This window comes from Notamacropus eugenii, chromosome 3, assembly GCF_028372415.1.
Source record: "Notamacropus eugenii isolate mMacEug1 chromosome 3, mMacEug1.pri_v2, whole genome shotgun sequence".
NCBI lineage: Eukaryota > Metazoa > Chordata > Mammalia > Diprotodontia > Macropodidae > Notamacropus > Notamacropus eugenii.
This window is the reverse complement of record NC_092874.1, coordinates 295,404,613-295,432,036: the sequence shown is the minus strand read 5'-3', so window position 1 is coordinate 295,432,036 and position 27,424 is coordinate 295,404,613. Positions and strand designations below refer to the sequence as shown.

At 55.3% G+C, this 27,424-nt stretch overlaps 1 protein-coding gene across 6 annotated transcripts; it reads right to left on the bottom strand.

Moving 5' to 3' along the window:
* Nucleotides 1–32: 32 nt before the first annotated feature.
* On the bottom strand, nucleotides 33–27,424 carry MICALL1 (MICAL like 1). 6 transcript variants are annotated; one of them, XM_072656050.1, is made up of 16 exons: nucleotides 27,189–27,424; nucleotides 20,557–20,605; nucleotides 20,022–20,163; nucleotides 19,140–19,234; nucleotides 17,844–18,007; nucleotides 17,063–17,508; nucleotides 14,439–14,502; nucleotides 12,536–12,903; nucleotides 9,047–9,438; nucleotides 6,407–6,541; nucleotides 5,720–5,846; nucleotides 5,237–5,327; nucleotides 4,538–4,611; nucleotides 3,896–4,010; nucleotides 2,346–2,392; nucleotides 33–1,332 (listed from the first exon to the last, which is right to left on the bottom strand). In XM_072656050.1, the coding sequence occupies exons 1-16, from the start codon at nucleotides 27,410–27,412 to the stop codon at nucleotides 1,211–1,213; spliced, it is 2,655 nt and encodes an 884-aa protein (XP_072512151.1). In that variant the 5' UTR covers nucleotides 27,413–27,424; the 3' UTR covers nucleotides 33–1,210. The 6 variants fall into 6 exon arrangements, with proteins under 6 accessions (XP_072512151.1, XP_072512153.1, XP_072512156.1 ...); XM_072656052.1 differs by having other exon boundaries at nucleotides 17,844–17,980; XM_072656055.1 differs by lacking the exon at nucleotides 27,189–27,424 and adding an exon at nucleotides 26,628–26,862.

Sequence of the window (27,424 nt, the reverse complement as noted above, 5' to 3'; positions counted from 1 at the left end):
TGATGAACAAATCACCAGGGGGATTCACTGGGTGGCAAATTTAATTAGGTTCCATTTATTTTGGGGAAAAGACATCCCCAAGATAATACAGTGTGACCTTTCACTGAGCTCTATGGCCGTGCCAGCAGGGCCCTAGAGGTCACTGGGCCAGCCCAGCTATGGAGAGTGAAGATACTGGCTCTGGAGAAGCTGAGCAGGACAAGAGGAGAACTCAGAGAACAAGGGACCCTTCCCCTTCTTGAACAGATCCATTCTTGGGGGCTCCCCTGCCTATAATGAAGTGGAAGAAGCCATCGGCTACACCTGTGACACATGACAATTAGGACCCAAGTGACAGGGATTGGCAAGAGCCAGGCTCTGGCCAGGAGCTCTCTGTGGGACAGGAGGAACTGAAAAGCTATCAGGAGACGGGAGAGGGATTGACTGTGAGGAACCACTTCCTGTGGCCTTCCAGAGCTGTGAGAAGGAATCTCCTGGTAGCCCCTTCTATCCCTCCCTCTGCTATGAGACCAACTGAGGCAGCCCCCACCTGATCACTAAATAAATAGCTCCTGTGGGATGTGTGTGCACATGTATCTGCATATATGTGTGTGTGCACGTCTGTGTGCATGTGTGTGCATGAACATGTCTGTGTGTATATACGTATATGTATGCGTGCACATGTTAACGTCCATGTATGTGTGTGCATGTCTGTGTGCACATGTCTGTGCATGCACACAAACATGTCTGTGTGTTTATGCGTGCATGTGTCTGTGTGCCTGTGTTGGGGAGGAAGGGGGGGCACTTCTGCCTGAGGCCTCAACCATGGGAAGCTTGGGAAGCACTGACCCTTCAGAGAAGTGAGGCTGGGGGAGGGGCAGAGTAAAGAAGGGGGCCCAGGGGCAGCCCCAGACCTCTGACCACTCCATGAGTCAATTATAACAGTAAGAACAGTAACAACACCCATGAAAACACCGCTGAATAAATAGTGTCTACTTCCCGCTGCTGCGCACCCTGACACCCACATCCACGGAAAAGAAAAGGGGGGCTCTTTGGCCCAACTCAGCCTGAGGATGGAGAGAAAGGAGAAGCCTCACAGGGGCTACCCTCTGACATCCTCGCTGCTCTCGCAAGCCCCACAAGGGCAGGAAGAACAAGAGCTGGTCCGAGCAGGGAGGGCGCCAGTGGGCTGACCGGAACAGGCAGCCACACGCATGTCTCCACACTGCTCCTAGCTCTTCTCCTTGGGGGACTTGCTCTTAGAATCATGTTTGTTTCCCAACATCTTCAGCACCTTCATGGTCTTAAATTTGCCTTTCTTCTTCATGCTGGGGTCGGCTTCCTTGTGAAACTCTGTAGGGGGGGGGGGCCAGGGAGGAGAGGACACAGCTGGTACCAGCGGTGCAGAGGCGCACAGCTTCCCCGCCAGCATGGGAGGGTGAGGAGCCAGCTCAGGGGCCAGGCGGCCTCACAGACCCCATCCCCATAATGATGTGGTTCTGTCTGCGTTCTCTATATACTCATCTGCCTCGATACAGGGGGAGGAAGGGCATCAGCACCGTGGGCATGCTGGATCCTCACAACAACCCTGCAGGGTAGGTAGGTGCTGTTACAACCTCCATTTTACAGATGAGGAGACTGAGGTAAACAGGGTTAACTGCCTTGCCCAGGTAAGTGCCTGAAGCTAGATTTAAACTCAGGTCTTCCTGATTCCAGATACAGTGTTCTATTCATTGTACTATCCAGATGTCCCCACACATTCACAACAGACATGCATATACATATGTGTGTGTGTGTAGGTGTAGGCGTAGGTGTGAATAGATAAGCACACACACACACACACACTATACTCACACACATACTACTCACACTACACTCACGCACACACTATACTCACACACACTACACTCATACTACATTTACACACACACACTACACATACACACATACTCTTACATACTACACTCTTACACACTACACTCACACACTACTCACACTACACTCACGCACACACTACACTCACACTACACACACACACACTACACTCATACTACATTTACACACACACTACACATACACACACTCTTACATACTACACTCTTACATACTACACACACACGCTACTCACACTACACTCATGCACACACTACACTCATACTACATTTACACACACATACTACACATACATACACACTTACACACTACACTCACACTCACACACTCCCTTAAGGTCACCACACCCAGACCCAGGCCCCTGACTACTCAAGGGCCAACGCGCAGCCAGGCATCAGCTTCCCCATTAAGGATGGGGTACAAGACCCCCAAGGGTCCTGATCAGAGAATGGGAGCCCCCGAGACCCACTCACCTTTCTTCCTGATCATGGCTTCCAACATCTTGTCCTCCTCTTCTTCCCTGAGTTCAATAAGAACAGGACGGGGGTGAGAGAAAGTCATCGAGGGAGAGAAGGAACTACAATAAAACCCAGCACTGCTCCTTCCATGCTAGAAGGGCCATCAGAGATGAGGTCTCTTGGGAGACCTTGGGAGAGAGGCGAGGAGGGGCCGCACTGACAATTCACGGAGAGGGAAACTGGGGCTCAGAGTCAGCTGCCCAGCTAAAAAGTAGAGGACAGAATGTTGGAGCTGGGAGGGCCCTTCCAGACCATCTAGGGCAGGGATTTTTAACCTGGCGTCCACGGCCTTGCTTTTTAAGGATGAATGAATGGATAGAGAGATAGAGGGGGAGAGACAGGGACAGAGACTTTTTGGTATGATTGCTTTCCCTTGTAATGCTGTGGAATGAATCTGAAAACCTGATTCTGAGAAGTGGAACATATATGTCACCCATTTGCCAGGAGTCTGGGATACTAAAAAGATGAAGGACCCCCTGATCTGGTCCAAGAGAGCAGGAAACTGAGTCCTATAAGGGTGATCTATAACTTGCCCAAGGTCATATGGGTTATTCATTCACTCAAAAAATACTTTTCTTGTTGTTGTTTAGTCATTTCAGTTGGGTCTGACTCTTCATGACACCATTTGGGGTTAATGGAGTGGCTTGCCATTTCCTTCTCCAGCTCATTATACAGGTGAGGAAACTGAGGCAAAAAATGGAGTTAAGTGACCTGCTCAAGGTCACACAGCTAGGAAGTGTGTTAGGGAAGATTTGAGCTCAGGAAGATGAGTCTTATTGACTTCAGGCCCAGCACTCTGTGCACTACAGCACCACATAGCTGCCTTTCAATAAATACCAAATTTCCCAACAGTCTTAGTGCAGTTTTAAGTATTAAATCAGAGGATTTAGAGCTCAACACGAACACTGGAGGTCATGTGTAAGTACAACCCCTTTATTTCACAGATTAGAAAATTGAAGGACAATGCCCTGTGTGAAGAACCTGTGGTCGGTGCTGGCTGGTCGTGGTGTCTCAAGATTACCCGGAGGTGCCCTGGGGAGCCTTTGAGAAACGGCAGTGATGCCTCACTGGTGTCTGAGACTCAGCCCTTTATCTGCTGCGAGCAATGAGAGGAAGGATCCTCTCCCTCTCCTTTTGCACCATCAACTACATTCCTCAAGAAACCATGGCCAGAATGTAAAAACAAAGGTTCCCAGGTGCCAATCGCCCAGAGGAGAGGAACAAGGAGATGTCTTGTCATTAGGGTTCTGTCTATATCCTTTCAGTAAATGCCTTTGCACCAAGCCTGCTGTCACCTGGGATTGACTAGAGGCAAGGTACACACTGATGGGGGCTCAGGAGCATGAACCCAGAGAATTTCTTGAACCTGGAGTAGCCATCCCCAGGGGACCCAACTTGCAGACACAAGCAGCTGGGGGGAGTCAGAAGAGGGGAGGAGCTCACCATTTGCCCCCCTCCCCGTCACTGGGAACACAAGGTCCACTCTCCCTGCCCCTCAGCCTCACCTCTGCCGGTCTTCATCCAAGCAGTTCACTATGGCATTGCGCTGCTCAATGAGGGTCACCAGCTCCTGCATGAGTACTTTCTCCCTTCCGTGGTCTTCCTCCGTCCAGTCTTTATCTGCCCACAGAGGGAGGAGAGAGCAACAGAAGCTCAGATCAAGAAGAGACATCTCCAAGACCATCTGTCTAACCCATGCTGGAGGAAAGCAGGGCCCCCTCCAGCAACACCTCCAACAGGCGGTCTCTCTGGGTCTGCCCTTGGATACTTCCAGCAATGGAGAGCTCCCTATCTAAACTAAGCAGCATGGCCTGGGGGAAAGGCCATGGGCATGGGAGTTGGGGGAAACAAGGAAGCCACGCCTGGGTCCCAGCTCTAGCTACATGCCAGCTGTGCAACTGGACAAAATCACCGGGCTTACAAACTACATCTTGGGGTCCTCGGATCCCAATTTCCCCATTTCACTAGTGAGGTTAGGGGACATGCTCAGGGTCACACCACTAATAAGGATATGAGGCAAAATTTGCACCCAGGTCTTCCTGACTCCTGAGTCCAGTGCCTTCTTTATTTCCATTCAGCCTTCTTCAGCCCCAGCTCTGAAGCAAGGGGGTTCTGGCCCTGGCACCGAGCCGGGGGGCCACACTCACCTGGTTTGTTGAGGAGACACCGCAGCTCGTACTCCACGTCAGCCTGGCGCTGCTCCAGATTCTGCTGCTTGAAGCTGCCAGGGACAGAGAGAAGAGGCCAAGAGCTGGAGGGGATGCCTGGTGGGAGGGACTGGCCAGGGACAAGAATCCAGCAGCTGCCCCTCTCTGGAAAGGCACAGAGGCTGCACACACACTGTCAAGGCTAGGAAATGGTTTGTTCCACCTTTCTTCTTACTCTTTGTTACAAGGAATGGGAGGCAAACCAGGAAGATCTGGGTTTGAATTGTGCCTCTGACTTCTCAGTGCTCAAGGCAAAGTCTAGGGCTAGATGCTGCAGAGTAGGTGGTAACACGCATTTGCACAGGAAGTTTCCTCCCCTGGGAGTTCCCCATACCAAAACCAGCACAGTCTAGTCTATCCCTACACAGGCCCTGGCTCCCTGGGAAGCAAGTAAAGATGATGTAAAAACAGGCAAACAAAAATGGCCAAGGGCAGATCTTCACGTGGATGGCTGTGGCAGAGAGATACAGAGGTAGAGAGACAGCTGTGGAGAGATCTCTGTTCTCTCTCAATCTCCTTCTAGGTCTCTGGGTCTCTGGCCTGGAAGGTCAGGAGGCCTGGGGGTGCTCCCTCCTGGCCCCAGAGCTTAGGGGATGACCCAAGGGAGCAGGCAGGGGCCACCATCATCAGTGAACTCACACGTAGATGAGCTCCGACTCCCGCCGGACCAGCATGTGCTTCTCGTGAATAAGCTTGAACCAGTCAACCAGAAGGTCATCTTCATGGCCAACTACAAAGGGGAACACACAGCCTGAGGCCAGGGGCCAGCCTCAAAGGCCCAGGGTCACTGCCCATGGCAGATGGGCCTCCCACAGAGCCACATCTGGAGGCTGACACTGGAAAGCAGTTGCCAGGCCCAGGGATCTGGGCAGGCATCACAGTGCCAGCCTCAAGGGGACTACGGATTCTGAGGGGAGGGGAGCATCTGGAAGCACCCCTGACAGACCTGGTTTGTTTCAGGAGGTCACCCCACCCCAGATGGGCCAGCCAGGCACCAAGGGAAGGGAATTCTATGCCCCAGGCAATACTTCTTCCCCATGCTGGACAGTGATCCCAGGCATGGGAGCACCAGGGATGGGACCTGGACTCCCCTCTGTCACAGTCCCAGCCTCCCCCACCTACCGTTTTGCCCACTGCGGAGTCTCTCCTCCAGGGCCACCCCGCGATGCTCCAGCTGGTCCAGCTGCCGCTCAATGACATCCATCTCTCCGTAGAGATCCTCCTCTGGAATGTACTGGTCAGCTTGGACCTGCCCCAAAAGGCCCCTGGGTGAGGACCCAGGGAGGGGCAAGGGGGAAGGGGAAGGAGAAGGGGGTGGGAGAAGTGGGAGGGGGAGGGGAAAGGGAGAGGAAAGGGGAAGGGGAAGGGGGAGGGGAAGAAGTCCTCTTCTCCAGCTGGCCCACCATCTGTCTGGTCACTGAGCCCTAGGAGCCAGCCACAGCTAGGGCAAACCTAGCACCCATGTCCAGCTCACTCTAGAATGCTCTGGAACAAAAGCATCCTTAATGATAGGAGGAAAGAAGAGACTAAGTGAGAGGCACCGTGAGTCTGAGTTCGAATCTAGCTTCCAGTACATTTAGTAGCTGGCTGCCCCCAGGCCTGTGAACCCATCAGCTGGCTCCAGGGTTGCTATCTCCCCAACAAAGCACAGCACGGTACTAGGCATACAGTTGGCACTTCATAAATGCTCTTTCATTCTTGGCTGGACACACCCTGAGGCTAAGTTCCCACACTGTGGCTACAGCCCACGTTCACAGAAGTCCCTTCGAGGATGGTCGCCAAAGGGAGCCTCCCCCCCCGGCCCAGTACCTTTCGTTTGATGAGGGGGAAGCCATGTCCGGGGGCTGGGGGCCGCACAGGCTTGCCTCCTCTCTGGGTCTTCTTCACGGTTGGGGAGGACATGGGTGATGCTTTCCGATTAAAGGGATTCTCTTTGCAGGAGGACTGAAAGCAACCAGACAGAAGAGCTGGATGGGAGCAAACGGGGAGACGAGCATGGGCGGCTCCTCTGCCAACTGAGACTTCGCTTTCTGGACAGACCTGGTGGTGCTCTTCTAGAGAGCTGACCCAGCAAGTCACTCCTCAGCTCTGGGAGCTGCAGTGGCTCCCTAGTACCTCTGACAATCTCCCCCCCCAACCCTCCCCACCCCTCCTTGTCCCCCAGGCCAGCCATCTTGGCCCTGTGACCTGACCAGGACCCTCCATTCCCCCCAGGATGACCCCCCCCTCCTTGGCTTCTCATCCTAAGCTGAACTCCAGGGTCAGGATCCCCCCAAGCCACAGCACCTGCCCCCAAAGGCAACTGACTCATCTAATTATCTGTCGAGTGTGGCATCTCTCCTGGGAGAAAACAAGCCCCTTGAGAGCAGGGCTGCTGATGTGGTATTGGCATGCTCAGAACCTAACACGGAGCCTGGCACACAGTAAGTGTCTAATACATGCTCACAGAGTGACTGCTCAAGGTTACACAGGGAGGAGAGCAGGAGGAGGAAGACAAAATAGGAAAGGTGGGATTCGAATCTGGTCTTTTGTCTACTCCTGGGCCCCCCCCTGCTCTGACCAGCAGGTTCTAGGTGCTCCCAGGAAGACCCCCCCACACACACACACACACACCCCAGCAGTTTCCAGGAGACCCTGCTCCCCACTCTGCCTCATCCCCACTCCGTCCTACAGCTTGGTTCTGGGCACCAGGGCCACGAAGGCCCTCCTGCTGCTCCCCTGCCTCCACCCAGGGGGACCTCCCTCCTAGAGGAACCTCATTTACTGCTGACCTGGGCGGTTTGAGCCCTCTCCAGAGACCCCTCCCCGGGACACTCCTTTTGGGAGAGTGCCCAGCCCTGCTGCGAATGCCCATTGGGCTTCAACAACCAGCTTCTCTCCTCTTCCTGCTTCAGTTTCCTCAACTGTAAAATGAGGTACTATTAGGACATGCTTTCCAGGACAGAATGTGTGTACAGCTCTCAGCCCAGTGCTGGGCACATAGTAGGTGCTTAAATTAATCTTTCCTTCCTTCCTTCTCTTCTTCTCTCTGTCCTTCTCTCCTTCCTTCCTAAAGCCAAAACTGGGGGTGAACAACCTAACCTCAGACTGGAGAAGACTCCACCCACAGGACTACAGAAATCCGGGCCTGGCCTGTGAACAGAGGCCCTGGGTTCAAATCTTGTCTCTCCCCTCCCCTGGAGGAGGGTGGCCCTTGGCAGGCAGTTCTCCCTCTATGATCCTGTCATTGACTGCCAGGATGACCCCTTTCTGGGCCTCAGTTTCCTCCTCAGGACAATGAGGGGGAAGGCTCTGACCCTGAGGTCCCTGAGGCTCCTGGGCAGGAAGTCTGCCCCCCGAGGAGGGAGGAAAGCCCTGCAAGCACCTCTTGGGGTGTGGGGATCGCAGGAGCCAGCCCCCAGTGGCTGGTGGAGGCACCTGGCCCCGGGTGCTAGGGACAAAGGCATGTACCCCCACTGCTATGTCAACACTATCTGAGCCCTTTCCAAGTCTGATCAAACAGGACAATGGATCAGGCCCCATATGAGCACCTCATCCTGTGCTCCCTCAGGTTTATCTTAGAGGAGAAATTCAGGCTAGGGGAGGGACAGAGGGAGGGAAGGAGGAAGGAGGGGAGGGGAGAAGGGGAGGGAGGGAAGAGAAGAGGCAGAGAGAATGAATGGGCTATGCCCTTGAGCGCTAAGTCATACAACCAGCCTGGGCCTCAGTCTCCTGGTCTGTAAAATGCGAGTGCTGACTCTCCAAGCCCCTGCAGCCCCAGACCACAGGCTGTGAATACCCGATCTCTTCTTGATGCAAACTTGTGTCTTCTCCAGCATAGGGAAGCTCCCTTCGCCTATGCAGAGAGCAGCTCCTCAGTAATGGCTAGTCTCAGAGATTTGTCAGGGCCACTGAGAGATGAAGTGATTGGCCCAGGGTCTGACAGCCAGTGTGTGTGCCAGCAGGACTCGAACCTCGGACATCCTGAATGAGTCCAGCTTTCTGACCCCTGGCCCCAGAGCAGACAGAAAAGGCCCAGGCTCTCTCTCAGACTCGGGACTGTGAAAGGCCTTGCCATGGACACATTCAGAGAATCTCAGAGTCTCTATTCCCTCCCTATAAAAGGGAAATCCTGTTCCTGGTGCTGGGTCTCACCACCAGGCTTCCTTAGGGTCCCACACCCAGCAGAGCTAAGGATAACTCCACTTGAGGGTTCACAAGGCACTTTACAGTGCTCCACTGGACCCCCACAAGCAGGAGAAGTAAGAGCTATCACTATCCCTACTTTGCACATGAGGAAACTGAGGCACATGGGGGTAGGGGGGACTTTCCCAAGAGTACACAGTTAAGTGGCAGAGCTAGGTCTTCATGTGCATCTTCTCAGTCACAGCCTGGCCCAGAGGCCCAGCTGCCTTTGGGCTAACAGCTGCCTGGGGGTGGGAGGGGACAATCGGCCAGGGCCAGACTCACCTTCACCTGCAGCTGAGGGGATGGAGGGCTCCTCTCTGCAACTAACAGGAGTGGGGTGGGGGCAGCCCCGACACAGGGCTTGGCAGGCTGTGGGCCCGGGGTGACCTGGGCACAGCTGGCAGAAGGGCTGGCGGAGGCTTGGTCCAGGGAGGGCTGGGCTATCTCTTCGGAGGAGGAGAGAGAAGATGTGGCTGAGAGGCTGGCGGGGGCCCCAGGGCCGTGGACAGTGGGCTCAGAGGAACTCTTGGGCACCGAGGGGGGCTCCAGCTCCCCAGGGGCCAGAACCGAGCCCTCCGAGGACAGGCTCTCCACACTGAGGGCCGGTGATGGGGTCGAAGAGGGCGGCTCTGAGTGAGAGAGTCGAGGTGTAGGGAGACCGGCAGGGTGCAGAGCTGTGGGGACAAGGAGAGGGGGATGAAGAGAGTGAGGAGTTTGGGGTTATAGGGCAAGGGATGCCCAGAACCTTTGGAAGGCAGCCTAACATAGCGTGAAGAGCCCTGGATCAGGGACTAGAGGACCTGGATTCAAATCCTACCTCTCCTCATGTGATCATGGGCAATCACTGCTCTGTACCTCAGTTTCCCCATCTGTAAAGTGGGAGATTGGCCTCCATAGCCTCTGGGGTCCCTTCCAGCTCTAGGCTCTATACAAGGATGGATGCAGAAGGTCCAGCCTGCCTGTGGATGGTCTCTTCTCTGGGGGGCCACAGAAAAATAACGGAGGGCTGGGCCCAGGGGCCTCTAGCTCTGGGGTTCTAGGATCTTAACCCTTCAGGACACGGGCAGGAAGCCCCACCAGACTACCCACGCCTTGCTCCAGCTTTGGCACTATTTCATTAGTGACTAGATACAATCTTTAAAAACCTTGGCTTTAAAAATTCTTCCATCTCCCACCACGACAAACTGTGTTTCCCTCCCCCTACCCCAAATGGTACAAGCTCTGGCAAAGAGTGTGGTGTTGGAGGAAAGATTGGAAACTCCCTGAGGGCAGGAGCTGGCTTGGGTTTGTCTCAGTATCCCCAGCACTCAGCCCTGTCCTGCCCAGCATACAGCAAGTGCTTAAGAAATGCCTGCTGGGCCTGTGTGGCGATAGCCAATTTGGGCCCAGAAAAAGAGACGAGCTAACAGGCCTCCGTTCCTCCTTGGCAGAGGTGGGGGGCTAGGGCTGTAGAATACTGCATATACTGCCAAAATCCTGATAGTTAGTGGAACTAACTTTTCCTTTTCTATTTTTACAAGGGATTTGGGGGGTGGGGGGGTGGAGAGAACTATAAATGAAGGTGATGTTAAAATAAAAGTTTCATGAGGTGTTTTTTAAAAAAAAGAAAATCCAAGTGAATTTGTGTCACAGGGGAAGGTGGAACACTGAGAATGAAAGGCCCCTGAGGGCAGCAGCAGTTGCAAAGACCTTAGTAGATGCTACTGACTTTTGAATTCAATTCCACCAATTAGTCAACTAATAAGTAAGTATTTATTAAGCACTTACTGTGTGCTGAGCACTGGGCTGGACCCTGATCCCACCCCTCAACAAGCTGCTATTCTCTTGGCAAAGGGAACCTTTACATACATTGAGAGCAGACTCTAAAGGAGTGCCAGGCATGAGGGGAGGGCGAGACAGGATGGCCATGGTGGCAACAGCTTTGACTCGGACTAGCTTTGGGATCACCAGCAAACTGCTTGAGAGCTCTGAGACACAGCTTCCTCATGTGGAAAATGAGTACAGTCACTGTTGTTAGCCACCTCACAGCATGTGGGGGGAAAGTGCCGGGGCAACTCTTTAACTGAGGGAGGGGTGCGTGTGTATATGTGTGTGTGTTAGAGAGAAGGAGGGAGAGAGACAGAGAGAGAGAGACAGAGACAGAGAGAGACAGAGACAGAGAGAGACAGAAAGAGACAGAGAGAGAGATAGAGAGACACACAGAGAGACAGAGAGGCAATGGAGAGAGACAGAGAGGGGATGGAGAGAGAGAGACAGAGAGACAGAAACAGAGACAGAGAGAGACAGAGACAGAGAAACAGAGACAGAGAGACAGAGACAGACAGAGACAGAGACAGAGACAGAGAGAGCGAGAGAGGGAGAGACAGAGAGAGAGACAGAGAAAAAGAGAGAGAGGGGAGAGGGAGAGAGAGACAGAGACAGAGAGAGAGACAGAGAGAGGGGAGAGAGAGACAGAGAAAGAGAGAGAGAGACAGAGAGAGACAGAGAAAGAGAGAGACAGAGAGAGAGACAGAGAAAGAGAGAGAGACAGAGAGAGACAGAGAAAGAGAGAGAGAGACAGAGAGAGAGAGAGAGACAGAGAAAGAGAGAGAGAGACACAGAGAGAGAGAGACAGAGAAAGGGGGGGGAGAGAGACAGAGACAGAGAGACAGAGACAGAGAGAGAGACAGAGAGGGGATGGAGAGAGAGAGAGATGTTTTTGTTATTTACTCATTGTTCAGTCATGTCCAACTCTGAACCCATTTGGGAATTTTCTTGGCAGAGATACTGGCAAGGTTTGCAACTTCCTTCTCCAGCTTATTTTACAGATGAGGAAACTGAGGCAAACAGGATTAAGTGACAATGAAAGGGTCATACAGCTGGTGTCTGACGTTAGATTTGAACTCAGGTAGAAGGGAGAGACATCAACAAAAACAGAGAAGAGAGGAGGAGGGAGGGAGAGTGAGAGAAATAGATAAAAATACCTACAAAACAACACTAAGTGAGGGGGCTTGAGAGGGGCTTCACACGGGGCATTCTTGACAAGGTCTCCCAGGGCCTCAAGGCCAACATATATGGCAGAATGCATTGGAATTCCTTCTGCCGCTGACCATCCAGTCTCTGCTTGGAGGACCACCTTTCCCAGGACAGGGCATTGCCCTCTCATGGCTCTGGTTACATGGATTTCTTACCCTTCCATTGACCTCAAGCCTGCCATCATGCAACTTCCCCTCACTGCCCCCAGTCTGGCCTTCTGAGGCTAAGTCCTTTTGTCTTTTAGTGACCTGGCTGGGGGAACCAAATGAAAAGCAGCTTTGGAGGAGCCCTGCTTGGAGATCGTCCACACTGCCTGGATGCCTTCTCTCACCAGGATGGACAAGAAGGGAGGTCTGAGTGACTGGGCAATGTTCTGTTGGATAACTGGCACCCAATGGAGCAAGAAGAAGGTGCCGAGGCCTCCCCTGGGGGAATGACTTCCCCAGACTGCTCAGAAGCAGACTGGCCACACCAGGGGGCTGTGGGAACAGAACCCAAGACTGACCATACTGGGAAGTCAGGGGGATAGAGCCATGGACTAGCCATACCAGGTGACCACAGAAACAGTCTCAGACTAGCTATACCAGGGAGCCACAGGGACATGACCCCAGTCAAGGCAAGGGAACAGGGCCTGGCTCTCAAACCCCAGGACTCACTGAGTCTTGAGCTCTTGCTTCTGTCCAGCTCAGGAGACAGAGCCCAGAAGGCCACATGAGAAGTAGGAGGAGCAGATCAGAGAGTAGAGCAGGGACTCACCAAGCGGGGAAGCGCTGGGTGCTCGCGGAGCTGGCCGCTTTTTGGTGCGGGGGCTGCTGGTGGGGGTGATGCCATACCAGGGATGCAGAGTCTTGGGGGTTTGCTCGGCAGGGGCTGGGGTAGGCGGGGCTGCTGCTTCTTTGTCTTCCTCTTCATCCTCAAAGGGGTTGTAGGGCTTGGGCTCTTGTGCAGCTGGCCGGCTCTCTGGCTCCATGGCCAGGCTCGATTCTCCTCGGCTCTCTTCCTCCTCAGAGGCCCGCAAGGGTGTCTGCGGGCGGCTGCCGGGTGGGAGTGGGGCTGGCTTCTTCTTGGGCTCTGCCTGCACTAGGGTGATCCACGGGGGGTCCTTCTTCTTGAGGATGACAGCTCTGGGAGGAAGTAAAAATTAACCTATCCATCAACCAGCACTTGTGAAACACCTATGTGCCAAGCACTAGGACTACAAAATAAGTGATGCAGTCCCTGCCCTCCAGGAGCTTATGTTTTGTTGGAAGACACATAAATAAACACACACGCAGACAACACAAGCGCATCATGGTGTCGTCCACTGGGAGCCGGCCTCCACTCAGGAAGACCTGGGTTCCAGTTCCACCTCTGCCACATACAGACTGTATGACCCTGGGCAAGTCACTTAACTTCTCCCCCTGGGCAATTCTTTAGGACTATTATGTCCTAAGAAGGCACAGACCTGCTTTGGTATAATGGAACCTCTCACTTGGGATATCAGTGGCATCACAGACCCAGCCCTTACCCCATTTAGAACAGGCACAAAATGAACACAGGCTGATTCTGAAAGGCTGGGCACTAATTAGTAGCCTGAGTAATGACAAGGGGATCACAAAAGCTGTGGAAACCAAGGAATCTGAGGTAGGGGAAAGAAAGAAGAGCCAGGGGGCCAGACTCAGCAAAGGCAAGGAGGTGAGGGATGAGTGAGGAAGAATGAGGAGGCCAGTCTGGTCTGAAGAGGAGTAAAGTCCAGGGAGGATAGGATGCCAGACAGGGCCCAGTTGTGATGCCAAACAGAGGAAGGGAGGAAGGAAGATGCTCCTGGCAAAATCCCAGAGGCTGTGGGGGGGCAGCTGGCCTAGCAGCACCACAGGAGTTCTCCCTGAAGAACGGTGGACCAGCCTTAGTCTGGGGGCGTCTTCCTAACAGAAGTGGAAATCAGCCCCTCTGTACCTTCTGCCCGTTGCTCCCAGTTCCCTTCTCTGGGCCATGCAGAACCAGCAGAATGCACCTCCTCAGGATGTCCCTTCACATGCCTGAAGGCAGCTGGACCACATCCTTCCAGAGTCTAGGTCAACCTTAGTGCCCCCCACCAGGCCAGCCTCCACTGGACCTCCACTAGGGAAGCCTTTCCAGGAGACACATTCACCTGTGGCCCCTCCTCCCTTTCCATAACTCTGATCCTGGCTGGTCAATCCCCCTCTTGTTTCATCAGCGTGGGCACACCCACCCCTCCCCACTGACACAGGCTGAATGGCTCCATGCCTTCAGGAGGTACTGGGGGCCAGCCTTCCGGAAATGAGACCCATTCGGCCCGAGTCCCACGGGTCCTTGGCCAGCAGGGTCCATTGCTGGACCCAGACCCCGGGCCCTTCCAGTCTCCTAACACCCGCTGGCTAGATGTATCTTGTAGACTGGCACAGGGGTCAATAGCCACGTCCAGAAGCAGGGCCCCCAGGGAGCCTTTCTCAGATAAGCCTGTCTCTTGAACAGACATGAAAAAGAAAAGCTCCCAGGCTCCTGTTTCCTAAAGACATAAGGAGGACTCAGCTCCCCAAGTCCAGGTCCATCTCTCCCAGGCCCCTGGCCCTGAAGGGGCTCAGGATTCAGGGCAGCCCCCTGAAGTATGGGTCCCCCTCACCAATCAATGACTTGGGGGATAGGCTAGAGAACATACCGCTCTGAGGCCTTGGGTGTCCCTCTTGGTGTGGGGACCGGGGGGCTGGTTTCATGCACCCTTCCTAGGTGGAAAGTAAGAAAAAGACAGGTGTTCATTGGCTGTAGTGAGCAGACCCCTCCACCCATGGTCCAGAAACCTGTGTTTCCTGGAGGGGGGGACTCTCCCCCTGTGAGGTCACAGGCTTCTATCCCTATAGCAACTTCCTGGTCTGGAAAGGATGGAAGCCCCCCAAGTCACAGCATTCCCCCAGAAGCTGAGATGAAGAGATGTTCCCTGGAAATCAGGGATGCCTGCAAACCTAATCTATGTTGCAAATAAGAAATGAAATCCAGGTCCCCACACCCAGAGGCATCCGCTTTTAGCCACCCCCACCCCTCCCAGTTCTAAGCAGAAGCCCAGGGGATTTGGTGTCCCAGTTCAGCTCCCAGAGGACGGAGGGAGGCTGGCTGAGTTAGCCTCACTTCACTCCCCTCTGCCCCTGAGGAGGAGGGCACCAGCTATGATACTCCCTTACACCGGCCACCAGAAGGGACTGGCCAGCCTGCATCATTGAGGAAGGACAGAGCCCAATCAGTCAAGATGTCACAACACCACTGAGGCAGAGAGAAGGCTGGGGACTACCAGGGGGCAGGGAGGTCAGAGGAAGCCCAGGCTCTAAGATTCTAGAGATGGATGACAGGCAAGTGACCCAAGATCACATAGTGCCGCCATGAGAACCTCAGGCCTCTCAGGACAAGTCTGACTCCTTCTGCCACAATGTCTGCAGACAATATGACCCAATGGACCAAGGCCAGAGTCCTGGGTTCAAGTCCTCACTCTTGCCACACTGACTCAGGGGCCCCAGACAAGTTAACCTCTCAGTTCCCCCAGCAACTCGCTGCGTCTACATCACAGAGCAGGTGCCCATGGGCAGCCAGGAAGCAAATCTCTTGGCTAGGATCTCCCCACATCAATGAAATCACAGGTCTCCAAGCAAAAGAAAAAGAAAAATGCCGGCCAGGAGCGGGCATCAGCTCCCAGCAACCCCAAAGAAACAGCTTTAGTCAGAACCATGGCCGGGCAAGCGACGGCATCAAAAACTGGCTGCTGAAAATGTAGAAGAGGACTTGTGAGCTGGTCAAGCTGCCAGCTCTTGGCTGTCACTTGGTGTACTGGGCCCTGGGGGAGGGGCGGAAGAAGAACAAGCAGAGGGAAGTCTGTGCCAGCCACTCTGGCACGGGAGCAAGCTCAGGGCCAGAGCCACCAAGTCACCACACGTGCTCAGGGTCCTCCTCAGGCAGAGGAAGGGGCTGGCTGAAAAAGCTTTCCCAACACTAAATCTATGAGTCTACCCGGGCACCTGGGCAAACCCCAACTCTCTGGGATTCAGTCTTTTCATCTGTAAAGTGGGAATGAGGGTGGGGGTGGGAGGGTGGAATCTGATCATCCATTAAACAAGTGTTATTTATTTGGGAGCTGCTGTGTGCCAGGCCCACCAGGAACCTCGAGATGAGTAGAACAGCCCCTGCTCTCCAGGAGTGTACTGCTGGGGGATGTGGCTAGCACACATAGAAGTAAGTATAGACTGCAAAGTAATACGGAATCATGGAGGGGGAAGAATTAACTAGAAGCAGCTGAGTGGCCCCAGGATGGATGGCTGAGTCTGGCTCCTGGAAGACCTGAGTTCAAATCCTGCCTCAGTTTCCTCCCCTGTAAAATAAGGGGGTTGGACTACCGAACCTGAGGCCCTTCCAGTTCCCTATATCGCTGGGCCTCTTCGGCCTTATGGGGGCAGAGGGGAGAACAAGGAGGCGTCAAAAGTTCCTTCCAACTCCAGACCTGGGCCTCCTCAAGGGTCCCTTGGGCATTGGGCTCTAAATTGGGAACAGGCCAGTGCCAGTGAGCCATGGGATGGCTGTGGCCTGCGAGCCCACCAGGGGGCACCAAAGCCTCCCATGGCAGTAGGGCCATGGTGGGCACAACCAACCAAGCACATGGTGCTTCCACCCAGGGGAGACTGGAGGCCAGGAAGGTGAGAAGACAAGAGGAGAGAGAAAGAAGGAAGGAGGAGAGGAGAGAAAAAAGGGGAGGGGAAAGTCAGAAGAGAGAGGGAAAGGGACAGAAACAAGAGAGAAGAGGGAAGAGGAGGAAGAAACAGACATGGAGGAGAAGGAAAGAAGGAAAGGGGAGAGGGCCGTGGAGAGAAAGGTGGGGAGACAGCCAGCCCTGGAGCTGGGACCAGCTGAGCCCAAGTCACGCCTGATCCCTCACTAACACCCATACAGCCTTCACTCTAATGTGCCAAGTCAGAGTAGAGCTGCTGTCTCGAACCCAGGAGCTCAATGGTCTTGACCCTCTCCCTGTCCCCAGCCCCTAAAGCGATATCTAAATTCTGGGGAGAATCCAGAGTCCAGCCAGACTCCCATATCCAGGCGCTCAGTGCCCCAAGACGCACATCCAACCCCATCATTCTGGACAATGACTTTACTTGAGCCTCAGTTTCCCAGTCAGTGGAGGGAAGATGACAATGTTCACCCTCCTCCCCTCACCATGCTGGGGTAGAGACCAAAGGCGCTAATGGAGACTTGCCAGACGAATTACACAAAGGTCATTGGGCATGTGCCCAGGTCAGATCTACTCACCATTCACTAGGCAGCCACCCTGCTCTCCGGGGCTCTCCCCCTGCACACTGGAGCGGGGTCGAGGGACTGGCTGGGGGCTAGCGGATGAGGCAGATGTCTCCGAGACTTTCCGTGGGGCAGGGGTCGGCCGGATGGCTGGTGGAGAGGCCAGCTCCTGTGGCTTGCTGGGGAGCGGGGGCTTGGATACAGTCTGAGGCAGGGGCTTGGAGCTAGGCTTTGGTTCCTCCCTATCCCTCCTGGAAATCAAAGGATCTTCACCATCCTCCCCTATGCCAGCTGCCTCTGTCCCATCTGCCACCTCTGGGTGCTGCGGGGCTGTTCTGGGCCTGCCCTCTGTCCACCCCAAAGAGGTCAGTTTGCCCCGGTGCCGGGTGCACACAAACGTGCCTGCCTCTGGCCCGTTCTTGTAGGCTCCAGGAAGCAGGGTGCTGGAGCACTCCTTACATCTGCAGGAGAGAGACAGTAGTGAGCCAGGGTAATGCCCTGGCCCCAGGAGTCAAAGAGCAGGGGCCCCCATCAGGGGATGGACAATCTGGAGGAACTTCCAAGGTCACTGAAGTCAATCCCTTCATTCAGCAGAGCCTAGGACCTTGGACTCAAAGCTGGGTCTCCAAGTTCAGCACTGCCCAAAAAGCAGCAAGGGATCTCCATCCCCAAGTTGCCACCCCCAGAGACGTCACATGTAGCCAAGGATCTCTGGGGTGGGTTGAACCCGGACAACCAGGAGGTGTGTGGCCCACCCCAAAGACGCATGCTTGCCAGCCCACTTCTCCATGCTCACCTGAAGCACTGGCGGTGATAGAGCTTGCCCTCCACCAGGTACCGCTGCACCAGGTGGACGTGCAGCTGACAGGCCGTACAGGAGCTGCTGGGGATGCCCTGCTCTGCCAGACTTTCAGGTACTGCCCCCCGCTCCTCCTGGGGAAGAGAGCCAGCCCCCCGGGGCTGAGGTCAAAGTCACCTCACCCACCCCTAGACCCCAGGGGTGAGGTCAGAGCCCCACCACCTGCTCCCAGCTGCCCAGGGGTCCTGCCCAGCACATTCAAGGCTCATCCATTCAGCAAACATGCATTGCCCTCCTCCTGGATGCAGACAGGGAGGCCTAGTCTAGTCCTTGTCCTCATGGGGTGCAGTTTATTGAGGGAAGGAGACACTGGGCCAGAGAACTCACATAGTGCATCTCTGGGCCACTGGACCCATGCTTGCAGAGGGGCAGTGTCCTGATACCACTGCAGACCCAGAGAACTACCTGAGGGATGCTGAGGGGTAAAGTGAAAATCCCACACACACCCCCATTTTACAAACAAGGAAACTGAGGCCCAGAGAGGGGAGGTCACTACATGACTCACCCACAGTTGCACGAGTAGGATCCTAGCTCTAGGTCTGGGAGGGAGTCCCTCAGGAAGCTGAGGCCCAGACAAGGGAAGTGGGCATCACAAAGTCAGCCTACATCAAAGGAGGGTATTCCTGCCTCTATGGCTGGAGAGCTACACAACACAGGGCCTCCCAGGAGAACTGGGTTGGGGAGAAACAGATGGGATGCGATTGAGGGCTGAAGCTAGCAGAGGTGACCCCTGAACTGGGGCAAAATTGGCGCTGAGGCAGAGAGAGGCCCCCCAAGAAGGGACAGGTGCAAAGTGAGCGTCCGTGCTGGCCCCAGTCAGGGTCTGCATAGCAGAACCTGGGGTCTGGGAGCTCATCAGAACACTTCTTAATGGCACTTCAATGAGATTACTGCCCTTCCAATCCACTGTATTTGATTTTGTGTATTTAAAAATATTGCTCTGAGAAGGGTTCGAGGCATGGCCCACCTGCCAGTGCAGTGGGTCCAGGGCAGAGAAACCCCTGGCCCTGACTGACTGTGCCCTTTGCCAAACCTGCTTCTGCCCAAGAAGTGGGAATTCCCCTGGGAATGTCACGCCTGAGCTCCCAGGCCCATAGGGGAAGTGAGCCCACTGGCCTCCCTCACCCTGGGGAGCAGGGGGACCTTCTGGCCTCACCCCATCCCCAGGGAACCTCCTTCAACATTCCCTTCATCCCCCTCAGATGGCCCCAAGGAGGGGCACCTGTGACCCACCTGGATCCTGCTACCTTCAGCGTCGGTGCTGGGAGCTGCTTCAGGGGAGGAAGAGGAAGGAGTGTCCGGGTATTTCCTAGGTGGAGAGGCACTGGCTGGGGAAAGACCAAGAGGGAACCAGCTGCTGGCAGAGACCTCAGACTGCTGCTCATGGAGGTGGGGCCAGGGGCCCAAGGTCTGGAGTCCAGATGCACCCTCTCCTCCCCTTCCAAGGGGAAGAACACTCCACCCCCAGGGAGAGGAGAGTGATGAAGGCCAAGGGGGTCCTCAGGGTCCCCCAGAGCTGCCATGGAGAACAGGAGTGGAGCCAGACAGATAGAAGGGACCTTTACAGATGAGGAAACTAAGGCCAAAGGAGGTCAAGGGATTGGCCCAGGTCACACTGGGCAATCAGAGGTGAGACCTGAACCCAGGTCTCATGACCCCAGAGACAGTGTTCTGTCCATGACACTTCCAGAAGTGGGCAAAGGGAACAAAACCCCAAAAGAACAAACAACCTCAAGTGACGGACTATTTGTCTGAATGTGGAGGAGGGGGATGCATGCTTCGGACAGGGCGTTGGACAAGATGACCCCCGATGACCCCAGCAGGCCCCACAGTGTCCTGATTATCAGTCCCCTCCTCCCCATGGCCTTTCTTTGTCCCCCCAGTGATGAGCACAGTGCCTAGCACATAGTGGGTCCCAGCCCAGATCAGATCTTCCATCTGGACACTACCCTAGGAAATCCCTCCCCCTACCCTCCGCCAACCCCCTCTTCCACATTCCAAAGAGGGGAATGGGGGATCAAGGGAAGCCTTTGGAAATGGGCAAGGGGCCCACCCTGAGGATGAATGGGCAGTGAGAGACCCCAGAGTGAGCCTGGGAGGAGCCTGGGCACTCACCTTGGCTGGAGCTGGTAAAATGGTTATAATACTGAGACACATAGGTCATGATGCTCAGGCAGTCGGGCACACTCATGGACACCATATCATTGGGATCCAGTAGGGCTGGGATACCCAGCTCCCGCTCTGCCACCTCAAACGCCTAGAGGGAGACAAGAGTCAGCCTGAAACACGGCTCCTGGCCCCCTATCCCCCACCTGATCCCTGCCAGGGCTCTCCTTGGCTCCCAGCCCCACAAACATCACTGTCTACATCCACCCTGCAGCCAGGAGAGGATGGGGAGGGCTGCTTCTGGGAAGAACTGAACAGCCTGCTTTCTCAGACACCTAGAGGGGGTGGGGACAAAGGAAGAGAAGAGGGGAGCAGGGCACTCCCATCAGAGACCCCACCCCAGGAGCCACTTCAGTCCCCAGCATCCAGAGCCCAGAGCCAGGCTGAGGGGCACCATGGAGGCAGGGAGGGGCTGCCCCAGATCCCAAGAGGACCCCCGCCTTCTCTCCCACTTTTGTTCTAGGCCCTTCTGTCTGGGACTCACCAGGCGGTTATTTTCATAGACATTGTCCTTGGAGAGCGAGTCAAAATCTCTGGAACAGACAAAGGTGAGAGTAAGGGATGGGCTGGACAGGACTCAGCAGGTTTGGTAGGGATGGGGGAGTCAGGGACCTGCCAGTTGCAGCGGGTGCACCTGGCACTTACAGATCCCTTCCCATTTGTATAAAGCCTAGAGGAAGAAACCCTGACTATCCTAAACACACACAACTTTAGAGGTAGAAGAGTCCTTAGGGCACAGAATATTAGACCATAGAAGACCTTGGAACACAAAAGGTCAAAGATGGGAGGGGCCTGAGAACAGGGGATGTCAGAGATGGGAGGGGCCTGAGAACAGGGGGTGTCAGCCCTGGGGGGCCTGAGAACAGGGGGTATCAGGGCTGGGAGGGACCTGAGAACAGAGGGTATCAGCCCTGGAGGGCCTGAGAACAGGGGATGTGAGCCCTGGGGGGGCCTGAGAACAGGGGGTGTCAGAGATGGGAGGGGCCTGAGAACAGGGGATGTCAGAGATGGGAGGGGCCTGAGAACAGGGGGTGTCAGGGCTGGGAGGGGCCTGAGAACAGGGGGTATCAGGGCTGGGAGGGGCCTGAGAACAGGGGGTGTCAGAGATGAGAGGGGCCTGAGAACAGGGGGTGTCAGCCCTGGGGGGCCTGAGAGCAGGGGGTATCAGGGCTGGGGGGGCCTGAGAACAAGGAGTGTCAGGCCTGGGAGGGGCCTGAGAACAGGGGATATCAGAGCTAGGGAGGGGGGCCTTAAAAGAGGGGATATCATGGCTTCCATGAACATGAGAAATCATTCTAGTATTTCAGGGACATCCATCATCTCATTCCACCCCCGAGGGATCTGAGAACTGGGAGTCAGTGCTTCTAAACTCTGACCATGAGTCCAGAGCAGCCCAGGACATGGACCCTGGTGTCCTGGCTCACATCCTGCCCAGCATCACCTCCTGCTCCTGTCTCCCTTTGGTGACTAGAAGCTCCGACCTGGGCCTCTGAGGGCCCCCTGAGCCCTTACCACCTCTCTACCCCCTTTTTTCAGACTGGTCACTGCAGTCAGGGAAGGGCAGAAGCTCTTTACCAGAAGGAAGGTGGGTTCTCCGGGAGAATCCGGATTGGAAAACCCTGATTAGGCAGCTAAGGTGCAAGGGCCTGGCTTGGTCGAGGGAGATCCTGAGATAAACAAGGGCCAGGCCTGTCTCTTAAGAAGCTTGATGCAGAGAAAAGCACATAGATTTAGACCAATTGAATTCAAATTGTGGGACCTTGGACAAGTCATTTCTCTCTCTCCCTGGGTCTCAGTGTCTTCATCTGTAACATGAGTTTAGACTAAATGGCCTCCAAGGCCCCTTCCAGCTCTGTTTATCTATGATCCCAGGCCTAGAGTCAGAAAGACCAGAGTTCAAATCCAGCCTCTGACATTTACTAGCTGACTCTGGGCAAGTCACTTAATTGCAGTCTACCTCAGTTTCCTCAATTGTAAAATGAAAACAAAAACTGCACCTACCTCCCAGGATGCTTGTAAGCATCAAATGAGACCCTTGTAAAACATTCAGAAGCATCTGGCACATAGGAGGTGCTTAATAAATGCACCTTGTTTCCTAACCCTATAAGCATGATTCTGCTTGGATCTGATGGTGTCTGGGGGTCCCTTCCAGGGGGCTACTACACTGAGTTTGGCAGTGATGGGAGCTGTTAGCAGGGCTCCAGATTCAGGAAGAGTAGAGGAAAGGTAGGCCCCTTTTAGCTGGGGGTCAGGTGGGGATGGCAATTCAGGAAGGCTTCCAGGAAAAAGTGGCAGCCAAGACTTGAAGAAAGCTGTTTTTCATAGGCCTTGGAGCTTCAGTCAGAGGGTCACATAATCAGACTTAGTCCAGCCCCTTTTTTTTTACAGAGGAAGAAATCAAGGCCCAGAATGCTTCAGTGACAGCCCTTCTAGACTGGGGAGAGCAGAGTGAGCAGTTTGTTTCTTCCACTATCTCTAAACTGTCTTTGCTCGGTGCACTTAGATGGGCTACCTGACTCAGTTCCCCATCACAGGACAGGGAAGGATGAGAAGGGGCCAAGGGCCCCATGGAAGGCCTCAGTGCCCTGGCCCAGCCCCCAAAGCAGGCACCCGCCCAGGCTCTCCAGTCCTTAATCCCCCACAGCCCCAGCAGCTGTCTGCACTTGAATGCTCAGGCTCCTGCATCATTTTCTGACTTAATTGTGTATGTCTCATCCTCCCTGCCCAGACTGAGCTGGTCTGGCAGGCGGAGGGGGGAGGGTTGCCATGTGGTCCACAGGTCTGCAGGTGATGGCCCTCCCCATCAGGTGTGAGCATGATTGGGGGGAGGGCAAGGGCAGGACAGAGGGGCTGCTGTTTCTCTGGGGAAGGAGGGGTCTGAGAATGGGTAATGTCAGAGCTAGGAAGGGCCTTAGAATGGCAGGGCTAGAAGGGGACTTAGAACAGAGAATGGCAAAGCTGGGAAGGGTCTTTGGAACAGGAAATGTAAGAGCTAGGGGGAAGGTGGGGTTGGTCCTTAAGAACAGGGGATGTCAGAGCTGGGGGGAGCTTAGAACAGGATGTCAGAGCTGGGAGCAGCCTTAGAACAGGAGATGTCAGAGCTGGGGGGAGCTTAGAACAGGGGATGTCAGAGCTGGGAGGGGCCTTGGAACAGGAGATGTCAGAGCTGAGGGGGATCTTAGAACAGGGAGTATCAGGGCTGGGAGGAAGCTTAGAACAGGGGATGTGGAAGGGAGCTTAGAGATAATTCTTTCCAACAACATTTTACAGCTAAAGAAACTGAGGCCCAAAGAGGGCTTGTGGGACTTCACTTCCTTCTAATCAATTAACTCACACAGTTGCCACCCCTTGCCCTGAATGGAGATGCCTGAGGAGCCCATCCATCCTCCTCATACCCCTCCTGTGGCTTTGGGGCCACTTGGTTCAGTTTCTGTACCTGTACAGGGAGCATCTGGCCCCAAAAGCCCTCTCAGGTGCCTTCTATGTTAACAGACCTAGAATTCTGAGACTGTCTCTGCCAGCCCTGGGAGGCACCGAAAACACCTCCCCTTCCCAGCCTGTTTTTCCAGCTGAGCCTGGAGCCTCACTCACCTAGACCCTCTCCCTCCCCCCCAGCTCCAAAGCCTCTCCCTCTCCTCGCTTCTCTCCATCCTGGGCAGCTGAAACCAGCCCTGCCCCCCCACATCAGGCAATGCCCTTGTAAGGCCCTGGTGTGGGGGGCCTGGGAGACTAACCAGGCTGCACATAAATGGGCACTGCGCCAAGCCCCAGGGCAGCTCCATCCATCCCCAGCCAGCCTGGTTTCCTTTCCTAAACTGGCGAGATCCGGGCTTGTTCGGTTTTTATTTTGTTTTCCAAGGTGGGGAGAAGGAGGGTTTCCTGTCATTTTATCAACAGCAGGAACTCATCCCAGTATGGAATCTCCCTCCACTGATGCAGACTGGCTCAAGTCACTTCACCCTGTTTGCCTCAGTTTCCTCATCTGTAAAGTGAGCTGGAGCAGGGAAAGGCAAATCACTTTAGTATCTTCGCCAAGAAAACTCCAAATGGAGTCACAGAGAGTCAGACAGGACTGTACAACAACACTTGCAAATACTGTCTTAGACTATAAATTCCTGGGGGCCATGAGACATTAATCCACCCTCCCAGGGCCCTACAGCCAATATGTATCTGGAAGCACTTGAACCTAGGCCTTTCTGACGTCAAGGTCACCATGCCAAGGTGTCTGTCCCCAAACTGTATACCCAGATTAAGGGAAAAAAACCCACAGCATGGGGTTGTGAGAGGCACATTGGAAGACTTGGAGGCCTGGCTGCTGTCCCTGCTCTAAAATTGAGCCTGTCCCACAAACACATATGTGCCACGCACCATACAAGACCTGGCTGCACACAGACATTTCTCCATCAGCTAGATCCCCCATCAGTCTGTAACCAGAGCAAGCTCCCTGTGCTAGGGAGCCTTGAGCCCCACAGACTGCTCTCATCTGCTCCCCTTACTGCACCTTACTATTTTGTCCAAGACAATATTGGCCTAAATTTCCTCCTTACCCACAGGGGCAGGACAGGGGCCTTCACAGCCCTTCAAAGTCTCACTCAAGGCTCTCCCAGACCCAGCCTACCACTCCCTGTGGGAGGGGCCTAGACCCCAGAGGAGCCTCCCCCTTCCCAAACAGTTCATTTGTTCAGGGGTAAGAATGCCAGGGCTAGCCAGGGAGGGAGAAGAGGTCTATACACCTGGTAGAAGCAGAGCACAGAAGTGCCCTTTAACCAGATGTTGTGAAACCAACTAACTTTTTACACACACACACACACACACACACACTCACATACACACATTCACACTAGATACTTGACACTGGGGGAAAGGAAGGCAAGAGAGAATCACTGACTCCTACTGCCAGAAGACCATCAGGGAGCATCCACATTGGCACCTCTGACATACAGCCTGGTGTGGCTTGGCACAGTACCAGAAGATCCCAGGGGCCAACCTGGTTCTGATACTTCCTGGGACCTCAGGCAGGAGGAAACCTGTGAGAAGAAAGCCATGGGTTTGGATCCTAACTCCCATGCTTTGGTCCCTTGGGCACCTTGTATCTCTGGTGTCCAGGTCAGGAGCTGAAAGCTTATCAGCAGCATCTGAGGATATTGAGTTGGAAAGGACTTCAGTGGCCAACTCTCTCACTTTTACAGATGGAGAAACACAGGCCCAGATAAAACGACTTCCCTCCTCTCACAGAATTCTGGATTTTTATCTTCATTCACTCACAGATTCTTGCCCTTGTCCATGAGAATGAGGATGGTCAAAGGGTCAGCCTTTCTGGCCCAACTCTGCTATTGATCTCAGAATCTTAAGGAACAGGAGGAAGGGACTTCCCCAATGTCACCCAGCAAGCTAATGGCAGGGCCCTGAGTTCCTGGGCCCCCCAGCAAAGTGCTTTCTCTGTGCCAGATTGACTGGTTCTAAGACCCTGATCGGCAGTGCAAAGGACCAAGCAGGGCACCTGAGTTCTGGTCTCAGTTTGGCCCCTAATGGGCCATGTGACTTTAAACACAGTCTTAGGCTCAGAGGCCTTCCCAGGCATCTAACCCAACCTTGAATTTTTACAGATAAGGAAACAGAAAATTACACACAGCTGGCAAGGCCTTCAGAAGCCCTGGAGCCCAACTCCCTCCGAGAGCGCCCAGGGTTCAAACGCTACTTCTGACACTTGGGACCCTCAGGAACCCATTCAGGCTCATCAGGCCTCAGTTTCCCCCTCTGTAAAATGCTGGGTGGCCTCTGAGGCTTCCTCCAAATCTTAAACTCTGTCTTCTACATCAGAGGTGTCGGACACACTGCCTACAACCTTCCAGAGGGCAGCCAAGTCAGATTAAAATCCAATTGGAAAATATTTAACCAAAAAAATTTACAATAAAACGTAGATAGCATTAGATTTTAAAACTAAGTCCATCTGTGGCCCACAGGGTTTGGCCTCAGCAGCCTCTGCCTTGGGCCCTGGGTGCCCCATCTGCACATACAGAGTTTAGACCAGATCTCCGAACCCCTGCTTGGAGCTGGGGCTGCTCCTGCCTCCGGGTGGTAGCCCATCTGCTGACCCACCTGGGGAGAGTGACCTCGGGAAGCGGCCGGAGGATCTGAGCAAGGCTTCGGGAACCTGACGGGCGGCTCGGCACCTCTCCCTCTCCCACACACTCACAGTCACACTCCCACAGTCTCACACACAGTCACCACACACACACACACACACTCTCACACTCACTCTCATACACACTCACGCTCGCACACTACACACACTCACTAGTCTCTCCCACGCCCTCCCAAAGGCACAGGAGGGGTCCCGCGCCCCCGTCGCCGCCCCCCCCCCGGCCCGCGGCTCGGCGCACACCGGGAGGTCGCGCGCGGTTCCCACGGCCTCCGGACCAAACGAAACTGACGAGCCTCTCTGCAGCCCCGCCCCGCAGGCCGGGTCCCCAGCCCGCCTGGCCCCGGCTCGAGGCGGGGGCGCACTGCCCCCTCCCCCCTCCTGCTCCCCGGCCCCCATCCCCCCGCGCTCACAGCAGCTCGGGCCGGTGCCGGTGCAGCAGGGCGCAGAAGGCCAGGCCGTCCCGGAAGGAGCCGCTCAGGTCCCGGATCTCCACGCCGGGGTAGCCGCGGCACTGCTGACGGCACCAGGCCAGCAGCGCGGCCCGGGGCCCGGCCATGGCCCGGCCGCCGCCTCCTCCTCGGACTGGACCCCACGGCAGCCCCGCTCCGGCCGCTCGGGCTCGGGCTCCAGGGCTGGGCTCTCTGTCGGCTCGGGCTCCTCCTCCTCCTCCCCCTCCCCCTCCTCCTGCCCCTCCCCCCGGCCCTGCTCAGACCTGTCCGGCCCCGCCCCGCCCCGCCCGGCGCTTACTCACGCGCCCCGCCCGGCCCGGCTCGGCGCACGGGGCGGGGCAGGGGGCGGAGGAGGCAGGGGGGACCGGGGGCCCACCCTCACCCCGCATCCCCCCTGGAGAGGCACCGCAGACCTCCCCCGCTCCCTCCCTCCAGCCCCGCGGGGGCCCCCCCAACTCCCGAGGTGCACGTGCCCGAGGGATCCCCCGGGGCCCCAGACCGACCGCGCCGGGGCTACCCTACCCTGAGGGCTCCCCGCTGCAGAGAGGAGCCGCCCCTGCACGGACACCCGAGGGACGGAGCCCCCGACGTCCCCACCAGGGCCTGATAAAGCCGAAGGGCCCCCCTTCCTCCTCGAGGCGGGCGAGAACTTCCTTCCTGGAATACCCTTTGCGCCCTCCTAAGGATGCCCGGCACGAGCCCTCCCCCTCCCAGGCCCGGGAGCCCCTCGCTGGCCTCGGGAACATCCTCCTCCAGGA

Bases quoted from the DNA above. Each gene is read 5' to 3' on its own strand.
- MICALL1 (XM_072656050.1), bottom strand. From the start codon at position 27,412: ATGTTCCCGAGGCCAGCGAGGGGCTCCCGGGCCTGGGAGGGGGAGGGC. The intron at 20,606-27,188 runs GTAGGGTAGCCC...TGTCTGTTCCAG, and splicing joins TGCAGCGGGGAGCCCTCAGG to AGATTTTGACTCGCTCTCCA. The intron at 5,328-5,719 runs GTAGGTGGGGGA...TCCCCTTTGTAG, and splicing joins ACTCCGCAGTGGGCAAAACG to TTGGCCATGAAGATGACCTT.